Source organism: Vulpes vulpes, chromosome 1, assembly GCF_048418805.1.
Source record: "Vulpes vulpes isolate BD-2025 chromosome 1, VulVul3, whole genome shotgun sequence".
In the NCBI taxonomy this organism is placed as follows: Eukaryota; Metazoa; Chordata; class Mammalia; order Carnivora; family Canidae; genus Vulpes; species Vulpes vulpes.
Window position 1 is genome coordinate 137,670,209 of NC_132780.1, and position 18,202 is coordinate 137,688,410.

The 18,202-nt window shown below is 48.6% G+C and overlaps 1 protein-coding gene across 3 annotated transcripts in view; it reads right to left on the reverse strand.

Annotated features, from left to right (window-relative positions):
- Positions 1–16,155, reverse strand: part of MOCS1 (molybdenum cofactor synthesis 1) — a 34,493-nt gene extending 18,338 nt beyond the window's left edge. For all 3 annotated transcript variants that reach the window (XM_025990861.2, XM_025990860.2, XM_025990863.2), the window contains exons 1-3: positions 15,905–16,155; positions 8,985–9,111; positions 7,262–7,429 (exon numbers count right to left, since the gene is read on the reverse strand). In XM_025990861.2, coding sequence (XP_025846646.2) covers positions 7,262–7,429; positions 8,985–9,111; positions 15,905–16,027 — 418 coding nt within the window. In that variant the 5' untranslated portion in view covers positions 16,028–16,155. The remainder of the gene's footprint in view (positions 1–7,261; positions 7,430–8,984; positions 9,112–15,904) is intronic.
- Between the last annotated feature and the right edge of the window lie 2,047 nt (positions 16,156–18,202).

The window sequence follows — 18,202 nt, forward strand, 5'->3', positions numbered from 1 at the left end:
AAAAGGAAATTAAAATCAATAGATAAGAAAGGAAAAAAATTCCCTTAGTTGCTGATGATATGGTTGCTAGTACAGAAAATTTCAAAGAATCTAAACAGACATATTCTTCTATCGATGCTATAATATACCAAAAACAATTAAATAATGTAATTTTAAAAGTTTTATACTCTCCATCAGGATGCTAGCATAAAACAGAATTAATCCCAAATCGTTAAAAGGAAGACTTTAATGAATGACTACTTGCCAAGGTATGGGCAGAATTAAGGGCCCTAACAATTAGTACAACACTCAGACTAGTAACACTGGGGATCCATTACCATGCCTAGGGCCAAAAACACATGGACTCCTAACTTAATTTCCTTTCCAACTAAGTCACCATGGAGGTAAGGATGCTCTGTGGGAGTTTTAATCTTGGAGGGAATTCAGCTACTGTCAAAAACCCAATGAAGAAACTGAAATGCATCAGAAAACCAACAGGCAAGGAGACCCTCGGTAACCTTAGGGGTCAGCCACCTAGAGCAAAGAGAAGGGCAAAGGAAGGAGATGGCTGTGGGAAGGTGGGAGTATGAACAAAACAGAGGTAAATTCTCCCCAATTTGATATATAGATTTAATGACATTAAAATACCAAGAGATATACAAACTATGAACACTCTTAAAAGAAAACAACTCCATTTATAACATAAAAATAAAAGATTTAGGAATTAACCAAGGAGGGAAAAGGCTTGTACTATGACAACTATAAAACATTGCCAAAATAAATGAAAGATAAATGGACACGCATCATAGATTGGAAGACTTAATATTGTTAACATGACAATACTACCTCAAGAAATCTACAGATTCAATGCAACCTCTAGCAAAATCCAATGACATTTTTTGTTGAAATAGAAAACCCACCCTAAAATTCACATGGAATCTCAAGGAAGCCCAAATAGCCAAAACAATCTTGAAAAGGAAGAACAAATAGAAGACTCCCACTTCCTGGTTTCAAAACCTATTATGAAGCTATAGTAATCAAAACAGGGTGGTATTGGCATAGACATATACACCAATGGAATAGAGTCCAGAAATAAACCCTTGCATGTATGGTCAAATGATTTTAAGGGTGTCTAGACCATTCAGTGCATTTGAAAGCAAACAGTGTTAGGAAAATTGGGTATTTACATGCCAAAGAATGAAGCTGGACCTTTACCAAACATCATATTCAAAAATTAACTTGAAATGGCTCAGTGACCAAAATATGAGCCCTAAAACAATAAAAATCTTGGAAGAAATCCTAGCATAAAAGCTATATGACACTGGATTTGGCATTGGTTTCTTGGATAGGACACCAAAGGCACAGGCAACAAAAGAAAAATAGACAAATTAGACTTCAGCAGTATTTAAAATTTTTGTGCATCAAAAGACACTTTCAACAGAGCAGCCACAGAATGGGAGAAAATACCTATAAATCATGTATCTGATAAAGGGTTAATATCAAGAATATTAGAGAATTCCTCAAATTTAGCAGCAACAACAAAACAACTTAATTTAAAAGCAGGTAAAGAATCTGAATAGATCTTTCTCCAGAGAAGATCTATGAATGGCCAATAAGCACATGAAAAGATGCTCAACTTCACTAATCATTAGTGCAAATTGAAATTACAGTGAGATACCACCCCACACCCACTAGGTTGGCTACTATCAAAAAAAACCAAAAAACCCAGAAACAACCAGTGCTGATGAGGATGTGGAGAAAGTAGAGCCCTCTGCACTGCTGGTGGGAATGTAAACTGGTGCAGTTGCTCTGGAAAACATTATAGGGGTCCCCCCAAAAAATTAGAAACAGAAATACCATATGACCCAGCAATGCCACTTCCACGATCTCTTTGAAATCAGGGTTTCAAAGAGATATTTTTACACCAGTGTTCACAGCAGCATTATGGGAGAAGCAATCCAAGCTGACCAATAAATAGATTACCAACACATGGTATAGACATAAATATTATTCAGCTTTAAAAAGAAATGTTGCGGGACGCCTGGGTGGCTCAGTGGTTTAGCAACTGCCTTTGGCCCAGGTTGTGATCCTGGAGTCCTGGGATCGAGTCCCACATCGGGCTCCCTGCATGGAGCCTGCTTCTCCCTCTGCCTGTATGTCTCTGCCTCTCTCTCTTTCTCTGTGTGTGTCTCTCATGAATAAAGAAATAAAATCTTAAAAAAAAAGAAATGTTGCAATACGCTATACTATGGATGAACCTTCAGGAGATTACACTAAATGAAGTAAGCCAGACCCACAAAGACAAATATTCCACGATTCCACTTCTATGAAATTCTTAGGTAACCCAAATCATAACGACAAAGTATAATGGTGGTTGCCAAGGGCTGAGGAGAGTGGAGAATAAGGAGTTATTTTTTAATGGGTACAGAGTTTCAGATTCACAAGATGAAAGAAGTTATGGATATGGATGGTGGGGATGGTGCATAACAGTGTGAATGTACTTAATACTACTGAACTGTTTAATTAAAAATGGTTAAGATGGGGGCACTTGGGTAGCTCAGTGGTTGAGCATCTGCCTTTGGCTCAAGTCATGATCCTGGGGTCCTGGGATTGAGTCCTGGGACATAGTCCTCTGCCTATGTCTCTACCTCTCTCTGTGTGTCTCTCATCAGTAAATAAATAAAATCTTTAAAAAAAAAAACTGGTTAAGATGGGGGCACCTGAATGGCTCAGTCAGTTAAGCATCTGACTCGATTTTGACTCAGGTCATGATCTCAGGGTTGTGAGAGTCATCCCCACAATGGGCTCCATACTGAGTGTGGAGCCTGCTTAAGATTCTCTCTCTCCCTTTCCCTCTACCCCTCCCTGACTGCTCATGCATGCATGTGCACACACACTCTCTAAAAAAAAAAAAAAAAGAAAGAAAAGAAAAAATGTTTAAGATGGTAAATTTTACGTTGCATGTATTTTAACACATACACACACACACACAAATCCTAACAAAATTTTTCATGGAACTTGCCAAGTACTAAAATTTCCATGGACAAAGCATAGCTAAAGCACTGCTCAAGAATATAAAGAACTTGCTCAACCAGATAGTGGCCTTACCGTGATGCTACAGTGATTAAGGCTGTATGATATTGGCATTGAGATAGACAAGCTAACCTATTGAGATAGAACAGCACCCATCACATAAATGCACACATGGTAGATTTATAGAGGAAGCAGAGGCTTCCAAAAGGAGGAACTAGAGAAAATGACTTTCACATGGGAAAAAAAAATGAAACTGGATTCCCCAAAATCAGCTACAGATGCACTCAGGACTTAAATGCAAAAGGCAAAATTTTAACTGTTTTAGTGGAAACAGAGGGAGTTGTTCTGACCTTGGGTGAGGTGTTTCAGTAGAAAGACATAAAAAGCACTGACCATAAAGGATAAAATTGATCCATTTAAGAACTGCTACTGATCAAAAGAATTGTTATACACAATGTCACTCATTTTTTTCAAACTGGGAAAAGACATTTGCAACATAAGTAAAGAACTGTTTCCAAACCAATCTGAAAGAACAAAACAGAAAGAATAGAAATGGGGGCAAAAGACATGAGGTGGTATGACACAGGAGGGAAAAAAAAAAAGATATTTTGGGCTGATAAACATGTTGAGAGATTCTTGACCTCATTCCCAAATAGGGAAATACAAATAAAGACCAAATAGAATACCATTTCATCCTCGTTCAGCGGGCAAAAATCCAGAATAAGAATACTGAGCACTGAAGAGGATATGGCTCAGAGGAAAGTGGCACAGGGCTCCGTAGATAACACCTAATTGTTTTCCAAAGTTAAACATTCACCTATTCTACCAGGCAGCAATTCCACTCCTACAGGAAGGGCACTCTAGGACACATGAACGAAAATAAAAATGTTCCAAGTAGCACTGTTTATAACATCCAAACACTGGAAGCAGCCCAAACGCTCGCTCACTAACATGATAGAGTGTGCTACATATACAGAATGGGACAGCAGAGAAAAGGAACGGATTGCAACTCGGAATGACGTGTACAAATTTCCATTGCGTCAAAAGAGCAAGCCCTGAAAGACACACAGCATGATCCTCATAAAGTTCCAAAATGCTGTCTTTCATTTTTTAAAAATGAGATAGGGAACGATAAATACAAACAGCTCAAACCTTCACCATCGGCCGTGACAACCGTTGGCCATGTGGGGCTACTTCAATTAATTACGATGTAATAAAGTTACCAGTTCAGTGCCTGGGTTACACCAGCCACATGCCGGGTCCCCAGGGCTATGCGTGAGTCCTCACTAGCGCATCATGCAACACAGATAGAGAACATTTCCACCAGCCGGAAAAGTTCTGTTGGGCAGTCCTGCTTCAGACGGCTTAGCTGAAAAAGAAGGGGTGGGGGAGCTTGTTCCCATGCCAAGCCAGGTGGGAGAAGCGCTTCGGAGTCTGGGTTGGCACGGGGGGGATCACAGTAATTACAGACAGGGAGCCAGAGCGGGCTGCATGGGCTTCCCGCGGGGAGCTCTGCAGCATCAGGCCCAAGACTGCCCGTGTTTCGGACAGGGGTCTGCAGTGATCAGGACAGCAGGCTCGGACAAACCTGGGATCCCTTCACTCTGCACCTCTGGGTGGGGTCCCTCCATATTCGCACCGGGGGGGTGGGGACAAGTGTTGGTAAGCAATCCAGCTCTGACAGCTAAGCCCTCACCACCTCCCCTCAGCCCCACTCCTCCACGAGTACCCATCTGCTGTGCCCTTCTGGGCAGCTTTGCTCTGAGGCACTGCCTCTGGGGAAGATCAAAGGAGCTTGGCTGAGAGATGCCAAGGTGTTAGCAAGTGCAGCACCACAGCAACCCACAGCCTAGCAGCTGTCATTCTTTTGGAGCATTGGGGGGAAGGGCACGGCTGTCTTTCTTAGTCAACCCACACCCTTGGGGGTGGAAGGTAAATCCTCCCGAGCAGGTCACCGCAGTCGGGGCCTTGTCCTATCTAACATCTATGTGCTGACCAACCCTTGTTCACCCCATGGTATTGGCTAGGACCAAGAGCCATGGGCCATCATAGCAGGGAAGGCCTGTGAAGTGGCCAAGGCACAGATGAGGATACTGAGGCTCAGAGTGGGGAATGAGTCTGCCCAAGTTCACAGGGCTGGGCAGTGGCAGAGTGGGAACAGGGCTGTCAACTTTCCTGGTTTCCATGGAAAAACCAGTGTCCTTATGACTGTTCTCAGTCATCCCTCTTAGACCAGTGGTGATCCCCATCCCTCTGCTCCCCCACAGGCCCTGCACAGAGCACAGAGGTTGGAGATGGAACCCATGCCAGAGGGCAGATGATATGGCCTGAAGGAGGGGGCTGGGCCTGGCAGTCAGCCAGGCTCAGCAGGTTCAGCTCTTTCCTGGAACCCAGTCTGGTTTCAGCTCTGAAGAGCCACCTGGAACAGGCGGTGAGCAACCCTAGGCCAGTTCCTCCAGCACAGGAATGAGGGCAGGATCCCAGGTCACGTGACCAGTGGTGGCTGGAGTCAGCTGGCCTTGCGGAAGGAGGGAAGAAAAGACTGTCAGAGGCACCTCCTCTGGGCTTCCATGGTCCTTAGCAGACAGCTGGCTCTGGCAGCTGCTTCTACCAATGGGCTGTGGATCCTCAATGGCAAGGCCTGCAGCTCATTCACCTTTGTGCCCCCCAGCACAGGATCAGACACATAAGAAGCCTCCAGAGAACATTCACTGAGTCAAAACAGAGGCCTGGGAGAGCCCACCAGAGCAGCAGGGGTGGGGTTCAGAACTAAGAACACAGAGCCTTATTTTCCTCTGATTTCATCATCTATAACTATAGAAGCAAAGATCTCTCTCTGCCTGACCTTGGGGCTTAGAAGCAACGCTGAGCCCTTACAGAGAGTTTCCCCATGTGCTGGGCGTTTCCTGCTCATTTCCTGTGGGAGGTCCACTTTATCTCTGACTGGAGGCTTAGAATGAATGTAAAAGTTGCCCAGGGGGCGCCTGGGTGACCCAGGTCTTTATCTCAGGGTCCTGGGATAGAATCTGCTTCTCCCTCTGCTTCTGCCCCTCCCCACCACCCCTGCCTGTGCTCATGCTCACACTCTCTCGCTCGCTCACTCTGAAATAAAGATCTTAAAGAAAAAAAAAAAGTTGCCCAAAGGTTGCTGCGAGTAAGAGGCACAGCCGACATTCACGTGCAGGAATGTCCTACTTCAGAGATCATACTGCAAACCAACAAGTATCAGCGAGCACCAGCTACGCGTCAGGCATGTGCCTACATGCTGGGAACACAGCTGGGAACCAAAGTGGCCTCAGCTCCAAGAGCTTTCACGCCAGTTAATGGGAGGAGACAATACAAAGGAAATATAAACATACAACCAAGTAACATAACCTCTGATGAGACAAATGCTATGAAGAAAAAATAAGGTAGGAGAAGGAGATAGAGTAAGTGGGGGTTGCCATATTTTTTTCTACAAAAGGCCAGATAGTAACAATTTTTGGCTTTGCTGGCCACATGGTCTTTGTAGCAACTATTCAACTCTGCAAAAGCAGCCCTGGGAAATATGTAAATGAGTGGATGTGCAGCTATGTTCCAATAAAACTTTATTAACAATGAATTTATGATTTCATGTGTCACAAAATGCTATTTTCTTTTGATTTTTTTCTTTTAACCGCTTAGCAATATAAAAACCGTTCTTAGCCTACGGGTCATACAAAAACAGGTGGTGACCCAGATTAGGCCTGTGGGCTCTTGCTTGCCAACTTCTGGGGCAGAGAGTAGCTGAGGTGTGTACGTGGGGATGTACTTTGGAGAGAGTGGGCAAGGAGGCCTCCCCAGGGAGATGACGTGTGTGCAGAGTCCCAAACAAGGCCAGCAGTGTGCACTGTGTTCCCAGCAAAGGGAAGAGCAAGTCCAAAGGCCTGGTGGTGTGTGTGGAGGGGTGGGATGGATTCAGAGGGACAGGCAAGAGGTCTCAGAGGTCAGCAAGAGTCAGACCACATGAACCTGAAGGCCCTGGTGAGGCTTTAGCCCAGCAACCCACTGGCTTCTTGCATTTAGCAGCTTTGCAACTTTGAGTAAGTTACTGAACTTCTGAGCCTCATGTCCTAACAAGATAGGAATAATAATGGTAGCTGTCTCAGAGGCTGGTAGGGCTAAGTGAGCATTATGTTCTGAATGGATGTCAGCTGCCGATATGAATACTGAAGTCCAGCTGGATGCAGCAGGAGTTAGTAGAAGTGGCCACAGCTTTTGTCAAACTCACCCACAATGTCCACCACGTCTGGCCGGATGAGCGGCTCTCCCCCTGTGAGCCGGATCTTGTCTACACCTTCCTTCACAAAGAGCCGTGCAAGTGTCAGGATCTCCTCTGTGGTCAGCAGGTCGGCCTTGGGGGTCAGTGGGACACCCTCCTCAGGCATGCAGTACTGACCTGAGGGGAAGGGAGGGGATGCAGAGGTAGGCCACGACCACAGCACTTGGGCCCATGGGGCCAACAGACCCCCATTCCTCCACCAGGCCAGAAGTCTCTCTTGAACCCCACCTGGATGATGAGGAATGGCCTCGCCAAATCTGAACTGGTACAAACCCTAGTGACTCTCTCGGGGCCCCACCTTTGTCATCTATGACCTGCCAACACTGCCCCTTCCCTCAGAGAGGAGGCCAAGGGAACGGGTTAAAGAGGATGGAACTGGGAATCTCTGGGTGGCTCAGGGGTTTAGCAGCTGCCTTCGGCCCAGGGCATGATCCTGGAGTCCCCGGATCGAGTCCCACATCAGGCTCCTTGCATGGAGCCTGCTTCTCCCTCTGCCTGTGTCTCTGCCTCTCTCTCTCTCTGTCTCTTTCATGAATAAATAAATAAAATCTTAAAACAAATAAAGATAAAGAGGATGGAACAGGGGGAGAGCAGAGGCAGCCTTACGTGGGGGATGCCAAGAGGCTGATTCCCTCAGCACGTGGGGCAGCTAGCTAGGCAGGATCTGTCTGGCAAGCCTAGGCCCTGGGCCCATTCCTTCTGGCACTGGCCACCTCTCATTTCATCTGGTTTGGCAAATCGTTATCTCTGTAGTGACATGAGCTCTCATGTCCAGCCTATCCATTTCAGGTTATCAGTCCCATTTCACAGGTTGGAAAACTGAGGAACTACTTGTTCAGGATGAGGTAGCAGAATGGGTCAAATGAGGGGAGCCTGGAGGGTGTGGGGTACCATCCCCTACCATCAGCTCCTATGGGAGTTTTATCAAGGACTGGGTCAAGATCTGGTATGGAGCCATTTAGTCAAAATTAGTGAAGAATCCAGAATTGGTCTTTTAAGAGAATAGAACAGGTAAAGAATATCAAACATCAGAACCGCATGCTGCAAGCACTGTTTGATTAAACATTTACTATATACACATGTGTATTTATTGGGCCATGAAGTAAATATATTTCTTATTGGGCACTACCATGGAAAGCAGGAGAGAGGGAAAGAGACAAACTTTGAAATTCCCTCCAGCAGTGGCTACACCTCTGGCACACTCCATAAATGATTATGAAACGAATACGCTGTGTATTAGCCCGGCCCCAGGCAACTTCTGTCACAGGACTGGGACGTCTTCATAGTGGCAGTGCCGGCCATGGGCACCGCTGTGTACCTCATATGTTTACAGTGTCCAGCACCCCCAAACCAGCCCCTGGCCATGTCCTGAACTCTGGGAATCATGTGAAACAGGACAGAGGGAGAAAGAGCCCTGAATAGTGAGATTTAGGTCCAATCTCGATTATAATGCTGTTCTCAAAACTAGTTCTGAGCAGAACTCAGCTCCCAGGATCGAAAAGATTCAGTTGCCGATCCAGGATCAGCAATCCCAGCTGGCAAGCAGGGAAGAAGGGAGGGCAGAGACACTGCTGGTAAGAGGAATGGGGTGGGTTCAGGAGGATTCCCGGGCGGAGGGAGATTTCAGAGGCTACCTCAGCAGCGGGGACAGGGGCCCAGGAAGGTGACTCACATCTGAGATTGCACTTCTCGGTGAGGGAGATCCGCAGGTAGCTGTGTTGCCGGCCGAAGCTGTCGGTGAGGAAGGCAGAGAAGGGGACCGCGTGCTCCCGCAGGAACTGTCTCCGCCTGGACAGCTCCTGCAACATGGGGCAGAGGAAACGTGGGCCTCTGTGCCTGCGCTGGGGGGAGAGGGGCATGGAGAGCCCACCCCAGGGACATAAGCCCCCTCCCATAGGACATCCCCTCCCCCGTCGTCATCTTGGACATCCATGTGGGCTCTACAGTCCTGGGGGAGCAGGGATTCTCCCACAGGGAAGGACCTTGCCCACAGGGAGCCCCAAGGGGGCAGGACCCCTATGGGGACACAGCTGCCCCGCCCAGCCCCCTTTCTCTCCCTGTCACCATCCTACTGCCCACCCTCCTCCTTCAAAGGAAGGCTGTCCAGGAGCAAACATCTCCAGTATTTCTTGGATGGGTCAGTGGGAGAGAATGTGCCACTCAGCACCTGGCCACTATGCCAACTGGCAAGTGTGTCCAGAACAGAGGAGAGGGGAAGACAGTCACTGATGGTGGCCACCTGGGACACAGTAAGCCACTTCTCCAACCCAGACCTCACATTCCCTACCTTTGCAATGGGAGACGGAAGCAGCTCAAAGCAGACTCACTAACTCTGCAGGGTGAGTGTCATATCAGCTGCCACCACATACCTACTCTCCTGTCAGCTGGGCTCCCTGGGGCCTCAGCACTGCCCAGGAGGACCTAATGAGCTAAGCCACTGGGAACAGCTGAGGACTACACCCAGCTGGGGGAGGGAGGGTACACTCACTGGGACGGCTCCCCTCATGTGGAAGGCTTCTGAGGCAGGGACAGCCTTGCAGAAGGAATGAGGCCAGCAGCCTCTAGGAAGGTAGTATGGGGAGGCCCGCAGGATCACCCACTAAACCCATGCAGAGATTGGTCTTCATCTTTCACCCCACCCATTGCTGGAAGGAAGGATTATACACCCACTGTCTAAAGCCTAAGAGGGAGGAGATTGCTGGAGGCTCCCTGCAAGGCCCAAACTCCTCCTGGGGAGAGACAGAAGGCAGCCAACTCAGTGTTTTCCCAAGTCTGATCTAGTCCAACTTCCTGTCACAGTGGACGCTGATGACATAGTTGCTCCATGGAAGGAACATTTACAAAACATCTTTAAGCTTCCAAAGAATGCTCTCTGTTCAATTCCCACACCTACCCCATAAGGGATTGCAGCAACTGAAGCTTGGATGGGGTTCAAGAACCCCACAGGCCAAACCAAGCTTCAAATCCAGGTCTTCTGAGTCCAAGATCTATATTCCTCCCTCTAATTGCAAAGGGTGAGTCCAAGAAGGTACGTGGGATGGAGCATAGGGTGGGGAGAAGTCCTTTCTTAGAATCTTTATCACAAAGGAATCATGAAGTTGATCATGAGATTGTTCATGGGGTCTGTGGCCAGGGGCTCTGGACTGGTTTCTGGGCCAGGTGTGTCCCAACACCCTGAGAAACACCCTCACTTCTCCAGGCCTGTTTTCCCAGTTATAAAATAAGGACCTAGCGATGGGCTTGGGTAAGAGAAGGGAAGGGGGTCAGGAAGCTAGAAGGTCAGCACCCAGGGTTATCATGATCTTGTAACCTAAGAGAGCAGAAGGCCTCAGGCCCCCTGGAGGCCCAGGGAAACTGTGCACCTGGAAGGAACATTACTTCAATGACCTTCTCAGCACTGGCTGCACCTGGCAGCTTCAGGAAAAACTTCCCTCGAGAGCAACCGAATTTGGATCTCTGAGCACTTGCGTTTCTAGTCTCTCTAGTGGATTCTAAAGTACAGCCAGGGTCAAGGACCACGGACTCAGGAGATAGAAGAGACAGGAGTGAAAGTATGTGGGGGTGCTTCCAAGATTTTCCTGAGTGCCTTAAAAGTGACCTCACTCTGCTCACCCCAAGACCAGTGTCCTCCAAGTCCCATGACAAGCAAGGAGCGCTCGCTTCTCTGAACTGCTGCCTACTAGAATCCTAACAGTCCTTCCCACCTCCCTCCTCACTCCACTGCCTTTCCACCAGTAGCCTTGGGGGTCAGGCAGGGGATACTACAGAGTCAAGACTATAGTCCAAAAGATCAGATCCCTGGAAGTCTGCATTTCTGGCAGAGTTGCACCCAATTCCTCATCAAAGTCTTACGATTTAGAAATGTGTTAGTGGCCCCAGGCCCCACCCTCTCACTAGTCACCCTTCCTAATACAGGAGGTTGGTGGCTGGGTGAGGGAGGAGTCAAAGGGCACCAACTTGGAGCAAGTGAGAGGACCAGGGAGCATGACTTGGCAGAAACAAGGGAGCCAGCGGAGCAATAGGGCACAGGAAATGGAATCAGGCACTCTGCTGTGGCCCTCGGAGGGGCAGGCTGGATTTCACTGCTGAGACCTAGAGTGACTTTATCTAGATTCATTCCGACTCTGTACTGCCAGAAGCAACCCCTCATACACAAACACACACACACACACACACACACACACACACACACACACACACAGTCTCTCACCCAGCCAGCCTCACAAACTCATCACTGTGACATTCACAAGTTTCATCTCTGCCTCTTCTCTCCTCCAACACTGCATGTCCTACTTTCATTCTTCCATCTTTCCCTTTCCTTTAGAATACCTGGAGGAAAAAATAGCAAGTGCCAGTCAGAGGAGCCCTGGACCCAGAAGGCATTACCGGGCAGAGTAGACAGCGATGTCCTTCACCCAGGAAGGGCTGGGACCTGTCAGAAGCAGCAGAAAGCCCTTAGCTGCTTATATCCACAGAGCCCAGCCTGGACTGGCTGTTGCCCTGGTGTGGGAAGCCCTCTGCCTGCTTCAGTATCCTGACATCTACACGGTGTGTCACTGGATCAATGAACGAAGAGGCTGGTCCTTCATCAGAAGAGAAAGGTGGTGTGTGCAAAGCCAGTCACACTGGGGTCATCATTCATCTCCAGGCTGGTCTCACCTAGTACAGTGGCTCTCAGCTGTTTGCACATCAAAACTACCAGCAGTGCTTCCAAGAAGCGCTGCTGCCCGAGCCCCACTCCAAAGATTCTGACTCAGTTGCCCCAGGATGGAGCCCTGGCTTTTTTTTGTTGTTGTTGTCTCAGTTCTTCACTTTGTGGCTTGGCTGAGAACCACTGGCCCAGCAACACCAGGATCAGGAGCTATTTTAATCTGGGGGTAATTGTTGCAGTTCAGAGCACAGGCTCTAGGAGTCAGTAAACCTGAATTACAAGCCCGGTTTTATTACTAACTAGCTGTAGAGCAAATCACCCCAATTTTTTAAGCCTTCGTTTCTTCATCCATAAAGGGTGGAGAATAATCCTACCTAACTAGGTTGAAGGAGTTCCTGGCACATAGCAGGTATTCAATAAATGATCGTTACCCTTTTCTGAATATAACTCCTACTTACTATATTGATTTATTAGACACATATTCGAGGAGCACTGTGTGTGCAGTAGCTGGTTTTCCCACTCTTGCCAGGTCCCCCAGTCAGTCTCACAAGGCCCAGGTCTACTTGATGGCAGGCAGGCCAAGGCTGGGGTTTCAGACTTGCCATCACAGCTCCCAAAGCAGGGCAAGTGGTGTCTGAACTCCTCCAGGACCATGGACACAAGTGCAGATGACCAGGCACTAGGCAGCCTGCCATCTGCTACTGGATGTATCTTGTCTACCTGCCCAGGGAAGATTGGGGTACAATTGGGTGGGGAAGAGGAGTGCAAAGGAATTAGTTAAGGGAGGAATGCCACCCACAACGTAGTCACTAACTTTGGGCACTGGAAGGATAAAGGCCAGCCCCCAAGTAGCTCTAGAGTATAATAAACAGAGTTATTCAGGAGAAAAAGGACACATTCCAAACTCCAATATCACTGGCTCTGATTTGGGATCCTTGCTATTTGGGGTGACATATACCAGAGGTGCCTCAAAATTAATCTCTATTAAACAAGAAGACACAGCAAAGCACCCTGCCCAAGGTCTGGATCCTTTCTCTCCCTCCAACCTTCCCTAAGTGTGGGGTCTTTACATGTATGGCTCCTGGCACGGACAGTTGCACTTCACCAGAGCAAGGATTTTGAAGGAAAGATTGGAACTCAAGATAACCCCCTGAAAGTTCCTCTTTTCCTTCGTGCATCATTACCCTAGGTTGGGACCTGCTGTCCCGTCCTACCTTCTCTTACACCCACTTCCTTCCTGCATAACACCCTCTTGCCAATAGTTATTCATTTTGACCCTCTGAACACCAGGTGGCTTTGCCCTGCAAAAAGTCACCGTCTCCCTGCCTAGGGAGATCCCTTGCACCTGCCCTGCCCCAAGGCAGCAGGCCTAGGACTGGAGGCTAGCCCCTGTGGTCCCAACAAAGCCTGCGTGGAGCCTGGGAAGAAGACAGGTGTCCTGCTGAGCTACAGTAAGCCCTGCAGAGGTTGTGTGGGCCACCCCCAATCTAGATAGCAGGTAGATGTGTCTCCCCTACCCACCTCCCCACTTAACCCACACTCGGCCACCTCCCCTTATACCTGGAGAAGCTACACAGACCAAGCCCAAGGCCCACTTTCCACTGTCCTCACCACCAGCTCCCATTCCACACTTGCACATCTCTCTCACACCCACATCCTGGCACACAAACAGGTAACACTCAGTGGCTTTTCCCTCAGTCTCTCTAAGCGCCCCCCAAGGTGTAGAGAAAAGTGCCTGCAGGAAGGGAAGCGGGGACAGGATTCCCCATGCCCTACTCCTACTCTTGCCAACTGGAAAGTTCTGTGAATAGGCTGACCATACAGATCTCCCGACTTGCCTCGCCTTGGAGGTTTTCTTAAAGACATTCTGTGCCTTCCACTCCCACTCGTGGTGTAAAGATGGGCTGGCCCAACCCTCTGGTTTTAAAGACATGAAGAGAAGAGCAGTGACAGCCCAGGAGCCAAGTGAAATTGGAGACAGAGTGAGGGTGAAAACCTGGGGCTCCCTGTCTAATATTCTATTCCATGTGCCCCCTTCACTAGTTGACTTTCAAACAACCAAAAATATCTGCTGACTCCACTCCCTGCAGAGCACCATGTTAAGCACCATGCAGAAACGTCTAGAAAGGTAAGGGAGCACTCAGCACTTGAGGGGCAGGAAACATGCCTGCTGAGGATAACCCTAGTGGGGAATGTCCAGCATAGAAAGACTATGACCAAATAGTTGACAGAATGGCTACCCTGAGTGTCCAGTGCATGGGGACTAAAGAGACACAGCATGTGCCAATGGTGGCAAGGCTGACAACAATTACAACAAACGTACCTAATGCAGCACTTACATGTGCTGTCAGCCTTTGTTCTAAGTACATATCTTAAGCATATACTAACTCTTTTAATCTCTATAACCACCCCATGAAGTAGATACTTACTCCCATTTTACAGATGAGAAGACTGAGGCACTAGGAGGCATAGGGACATGCTGAAGTTCACGTACCTACTAAAAGGTAGGGGCTTCCAGAGCTGGGCTTCCAAAGCTCACATTTTGCTCCAGAGTCTGTGTTCTTACCTGCTCACTACACCCCTCTTTACAGGGTAAAGGAAAGTGTGGGACAGCCTCTCACCCTACTCTCCCCACAAGGACAAAGCAGGAGTACAGGTGCTAGAGTCTGACTGAGTTCCTGCTCCCTTCTTTTCAGCTCTGTAGAAGCTGCTCAACCTATCCTCCAGGGAAGTTCACTTGGGTTGAGCCCCCTCACCTAAAAATACAAATTCCTGACCTCATGGGGGTTTCCCGTGAGGACTAAAAGAGACCAAGTATGAAGTCACTTAGCCCAGGCCCTCTCCTGAAAGGCACAAAGGAAATTAGGGACAGCAGGGAGAAGGAACTCCCCTTCTCCTGAATTCTTTAAAGCTCTCTCGGCAATCTTTGCTGTCTTATTGTTCCCCCCAGTGAAGTCTGGAGTTCAAGGATACTGAAAAACTTCCCAGCAATGAGGCCTGATTATCTGAAGATTCCAGAGGGGATCAGACACGGGCAAAGCAAGTCAGGCTAAGGCCCTCCCTGCCATTGAGCAATAGTGGCGGTGGTGTTGGAGGGCGGAGGGAGGGCATGATCTGATGATTCCCGGGGCATGAACCTTTGTGCTAAGAAATGGGGGGGTGGGGAGGTGGGGAAATGACCAGATGAGTCTAGAAAAGAGGTTTCACCAAATGAAAAAGAAACACTTCTCCCAAAGTTATTCCCTGACCACATGGGCAAGAGAACACCGAACTTAAAACTTGTGATGATATGAATCACTCTGCCAGTGCTGTCAAGGACTGACGGGGCCTATCCCAAACCTTAAGGAACAATAGGATTCCTAGCCTGAAAGGAGCTCCTGCTCCCTTCTGCTGGGGAACGAGGCTGAGCCCTCCTAAGGGACAGGAAGATGAAACTAAAAGTCAGTGAAGAAGTCACAGAGCCCTATAACTACAGATGTGACCACTGCCTACCGGTGGCACCAAGGTGACATTTTTGACCAGGGTGTCACAAGAACACCTGATCACACACAGGCCACGTCCACTGGAGCGAGGGGGACGGAGGTAAATATATATATATATAAAACACAGGGTGAGTGAGACGGGGCTGAGAAGGGCACAGTCAACTCTGGACCAGAGTCCTCCCTGGCGGTCACCCAGGCGTGGAAGGCGTTGCATGGGGCTGGGCAGGGAGGTGGCTGATTATGCAGCACCCCAAGGAGCGCCCGCCCTTGGGGTATCAGGTGAGACCGGGCAGCCTGGGGAGCATCCCTCCACCGCTCTCCCGACCCGCGGGGGAAGGGCGGAGGGGTCCCTCCCCGAAGCGGCCGCGGCGGCCCGGCCTGGGTGCTTCCAGGCGCGAGGGACCGCTGGCCGGGCCGCTCCCTCCCCGGGGAGGCGTGGATGGATGTGGGCGGGCTCACCTCCGCAGCAGTTCGGGAGCGCTCCCCCGGGCGGTGCTGCGTCACTGGAGCGCCCGAGCTGCAGCTCCGGACGCTGGACCTCAGCACCCGCTGCAGCATCCGGGACACCGGCCTCGCCGCCATGAAGCCTGCGGGCCGGGCGAGATTCCACCCGGCTGCCGGGGCTTCGGGAGCGCACTAGCCCTGGGCTCGCCGCCCCGGGTCCTCGCGGCGGGGGCGGGGCGGGGCGGGGCGGGGCGGGGGCGGGGCCCGCGCAGCCAATCCGGGGAGGGCGCCGCGCCGCGTGGCCTTCTGGGAGTTGTAGTCCACTCCCGCTCCTCGCCTGGCCCGGGTGTGCGCTCCAGGGCTTCGCCAGTCCCCCCACCCCGCGCAGTCACCCGCAGCTCCCAGGTCTTTTCTGCAGGCTTTTCTGTCTGCGCGCTCATCCAGGACCTAGATCGTGGTGTGACTAGGGCAAAGTGCTGTAGGCAGGGCAGGACTGGGGGCCAAATGAGCGAAGCCTTCATGGCCTTGGGCACAAAATGGAAAGGGGTGCCAAAAACGTAGGTTATCAAGATAAATAATACCTAAAGTAGTATTTTTAAAAGTTGGAATCAAAAATAAATAAATAAAAGCTGGAATCAATACAGAATTAAAAAATTCATGGTGAACAAAATATCAATATTTTATGCAAAAACAAAATCTGGGCTTGCACATTTATGACATCTCTCACTCCCTTTGAGATAGTCTAGGCCCTGGTTGAAGGCTGGTGAGCTCCCTCTTTCAAGATAACCTTCTTCAATTGTGCCCCCCAAAAAACATTAACACACTTACCCTCCCTGTTTTAAAAAGGAAAAATGAACTGTTGGGACTTAATCAAGATTAAAAGTTTCTGCACAGCAAAAGAAACAGTCAACAAAACTAAAAGACCACCTACAGAATGGGAGAAGATATTTGCAAATGACATATCAGATAAAGGGCTAGTATCCAAGATCTATAAACCCAACAGCCAAGAAACAAACAATCCAATCATGAAATGGGCAAAAGACATGAACAGAAATTTCACCAAAGGCGACATACACATGGCCAATAAGCACATGAGAAAATGCTCTGCATCACGTGCTATCAGGGAAATACAAATCAAAACCACACTGAGATCCCACCTCACACCAGTGAGAATGGGGGAAATTAACAAGACAGGAAACAAAACAAATGTTGGAGAGGATGTGGAGAAAGGGGAACCTTCTTGCACTGTTGGTGGAAATGTGAACTGGTGCAGCCACTGCGGAAAACTGAGTGGAGGTTCCTCAAAGAGTTAAAAATAGAGCTGCCCTAAGACCCAGCAATTGCACTGCTGGAGATTTGCCCCAAAGATACAGATGCAGTGAAACAGCAGGACACCTGCACCCCAATGTTTATAGCAGCATTGTCCACAATAGCCAAACTGTGGAAGGAGCCTCAGTGTGCATCAAAAGATGAATGGATAAAGAAGATGTGGTATATATAGGGACGCCTGGGTGGCTCAGCGGTTAAGTGTCTGTCTGCCTTCAGCTCAGGACATGATCCTGGAGTCCTGGGATCGAGTTCCACATCCAGCTCCCTGCATGGAGCCTGCTTCTCCCTCTGCCTGTGTCTCTGCCTCTCCCTCTCTGTGTCTCTCATGAATAAATAAATAAAATCTTAAAAAAAGAAGATGTGGTCTATATATACAAGTATTACTCAGCCATTAGAAAAGACGAATACCCACCGTGGATGGAACTGGAGGGTATTATGCTGAGTGAAGTCAGTCAATTGGAGAAGGACAATCATTATATGGTTTTACTCATACAGGGAATATAAAAAATAGTAAAAGGGATTATAGGGGAAAGGAGAGAAAATGAGTGGGAAATATCAGTGAGGGTGATAGAACCTGAGAGACTCCTAACTCTGGGAAAAGAACAAGGGGTAGTGGAAGGGGAGGTGGGTAGCGGATGGGGTGACTGGGTGAAGGGCACTGAGGGGGGGCACTTGACGGGATGAGCACTGGGTGTTATACTATATGTTGGCAAATTGAACTCCAATATATATATATATATATATATATATATATATATATATATATATGTATATATAGCTAAAAAGGGGTATATGGGAAGAAATCATAGAGTAAGTGGATATCATTTTTTAACTTCCTACATGCCAGGCACCATGCCAGGCAACATTCGAAACTTACAATAATCTTGTAACTAGTAAAATGTGAATTTTGCAACTGAGGAAATGGAGTCAGAGAGGTTAACTTTCCCAAAGGCATACAATTGATCAGTAGCAAAACTTGGGTCT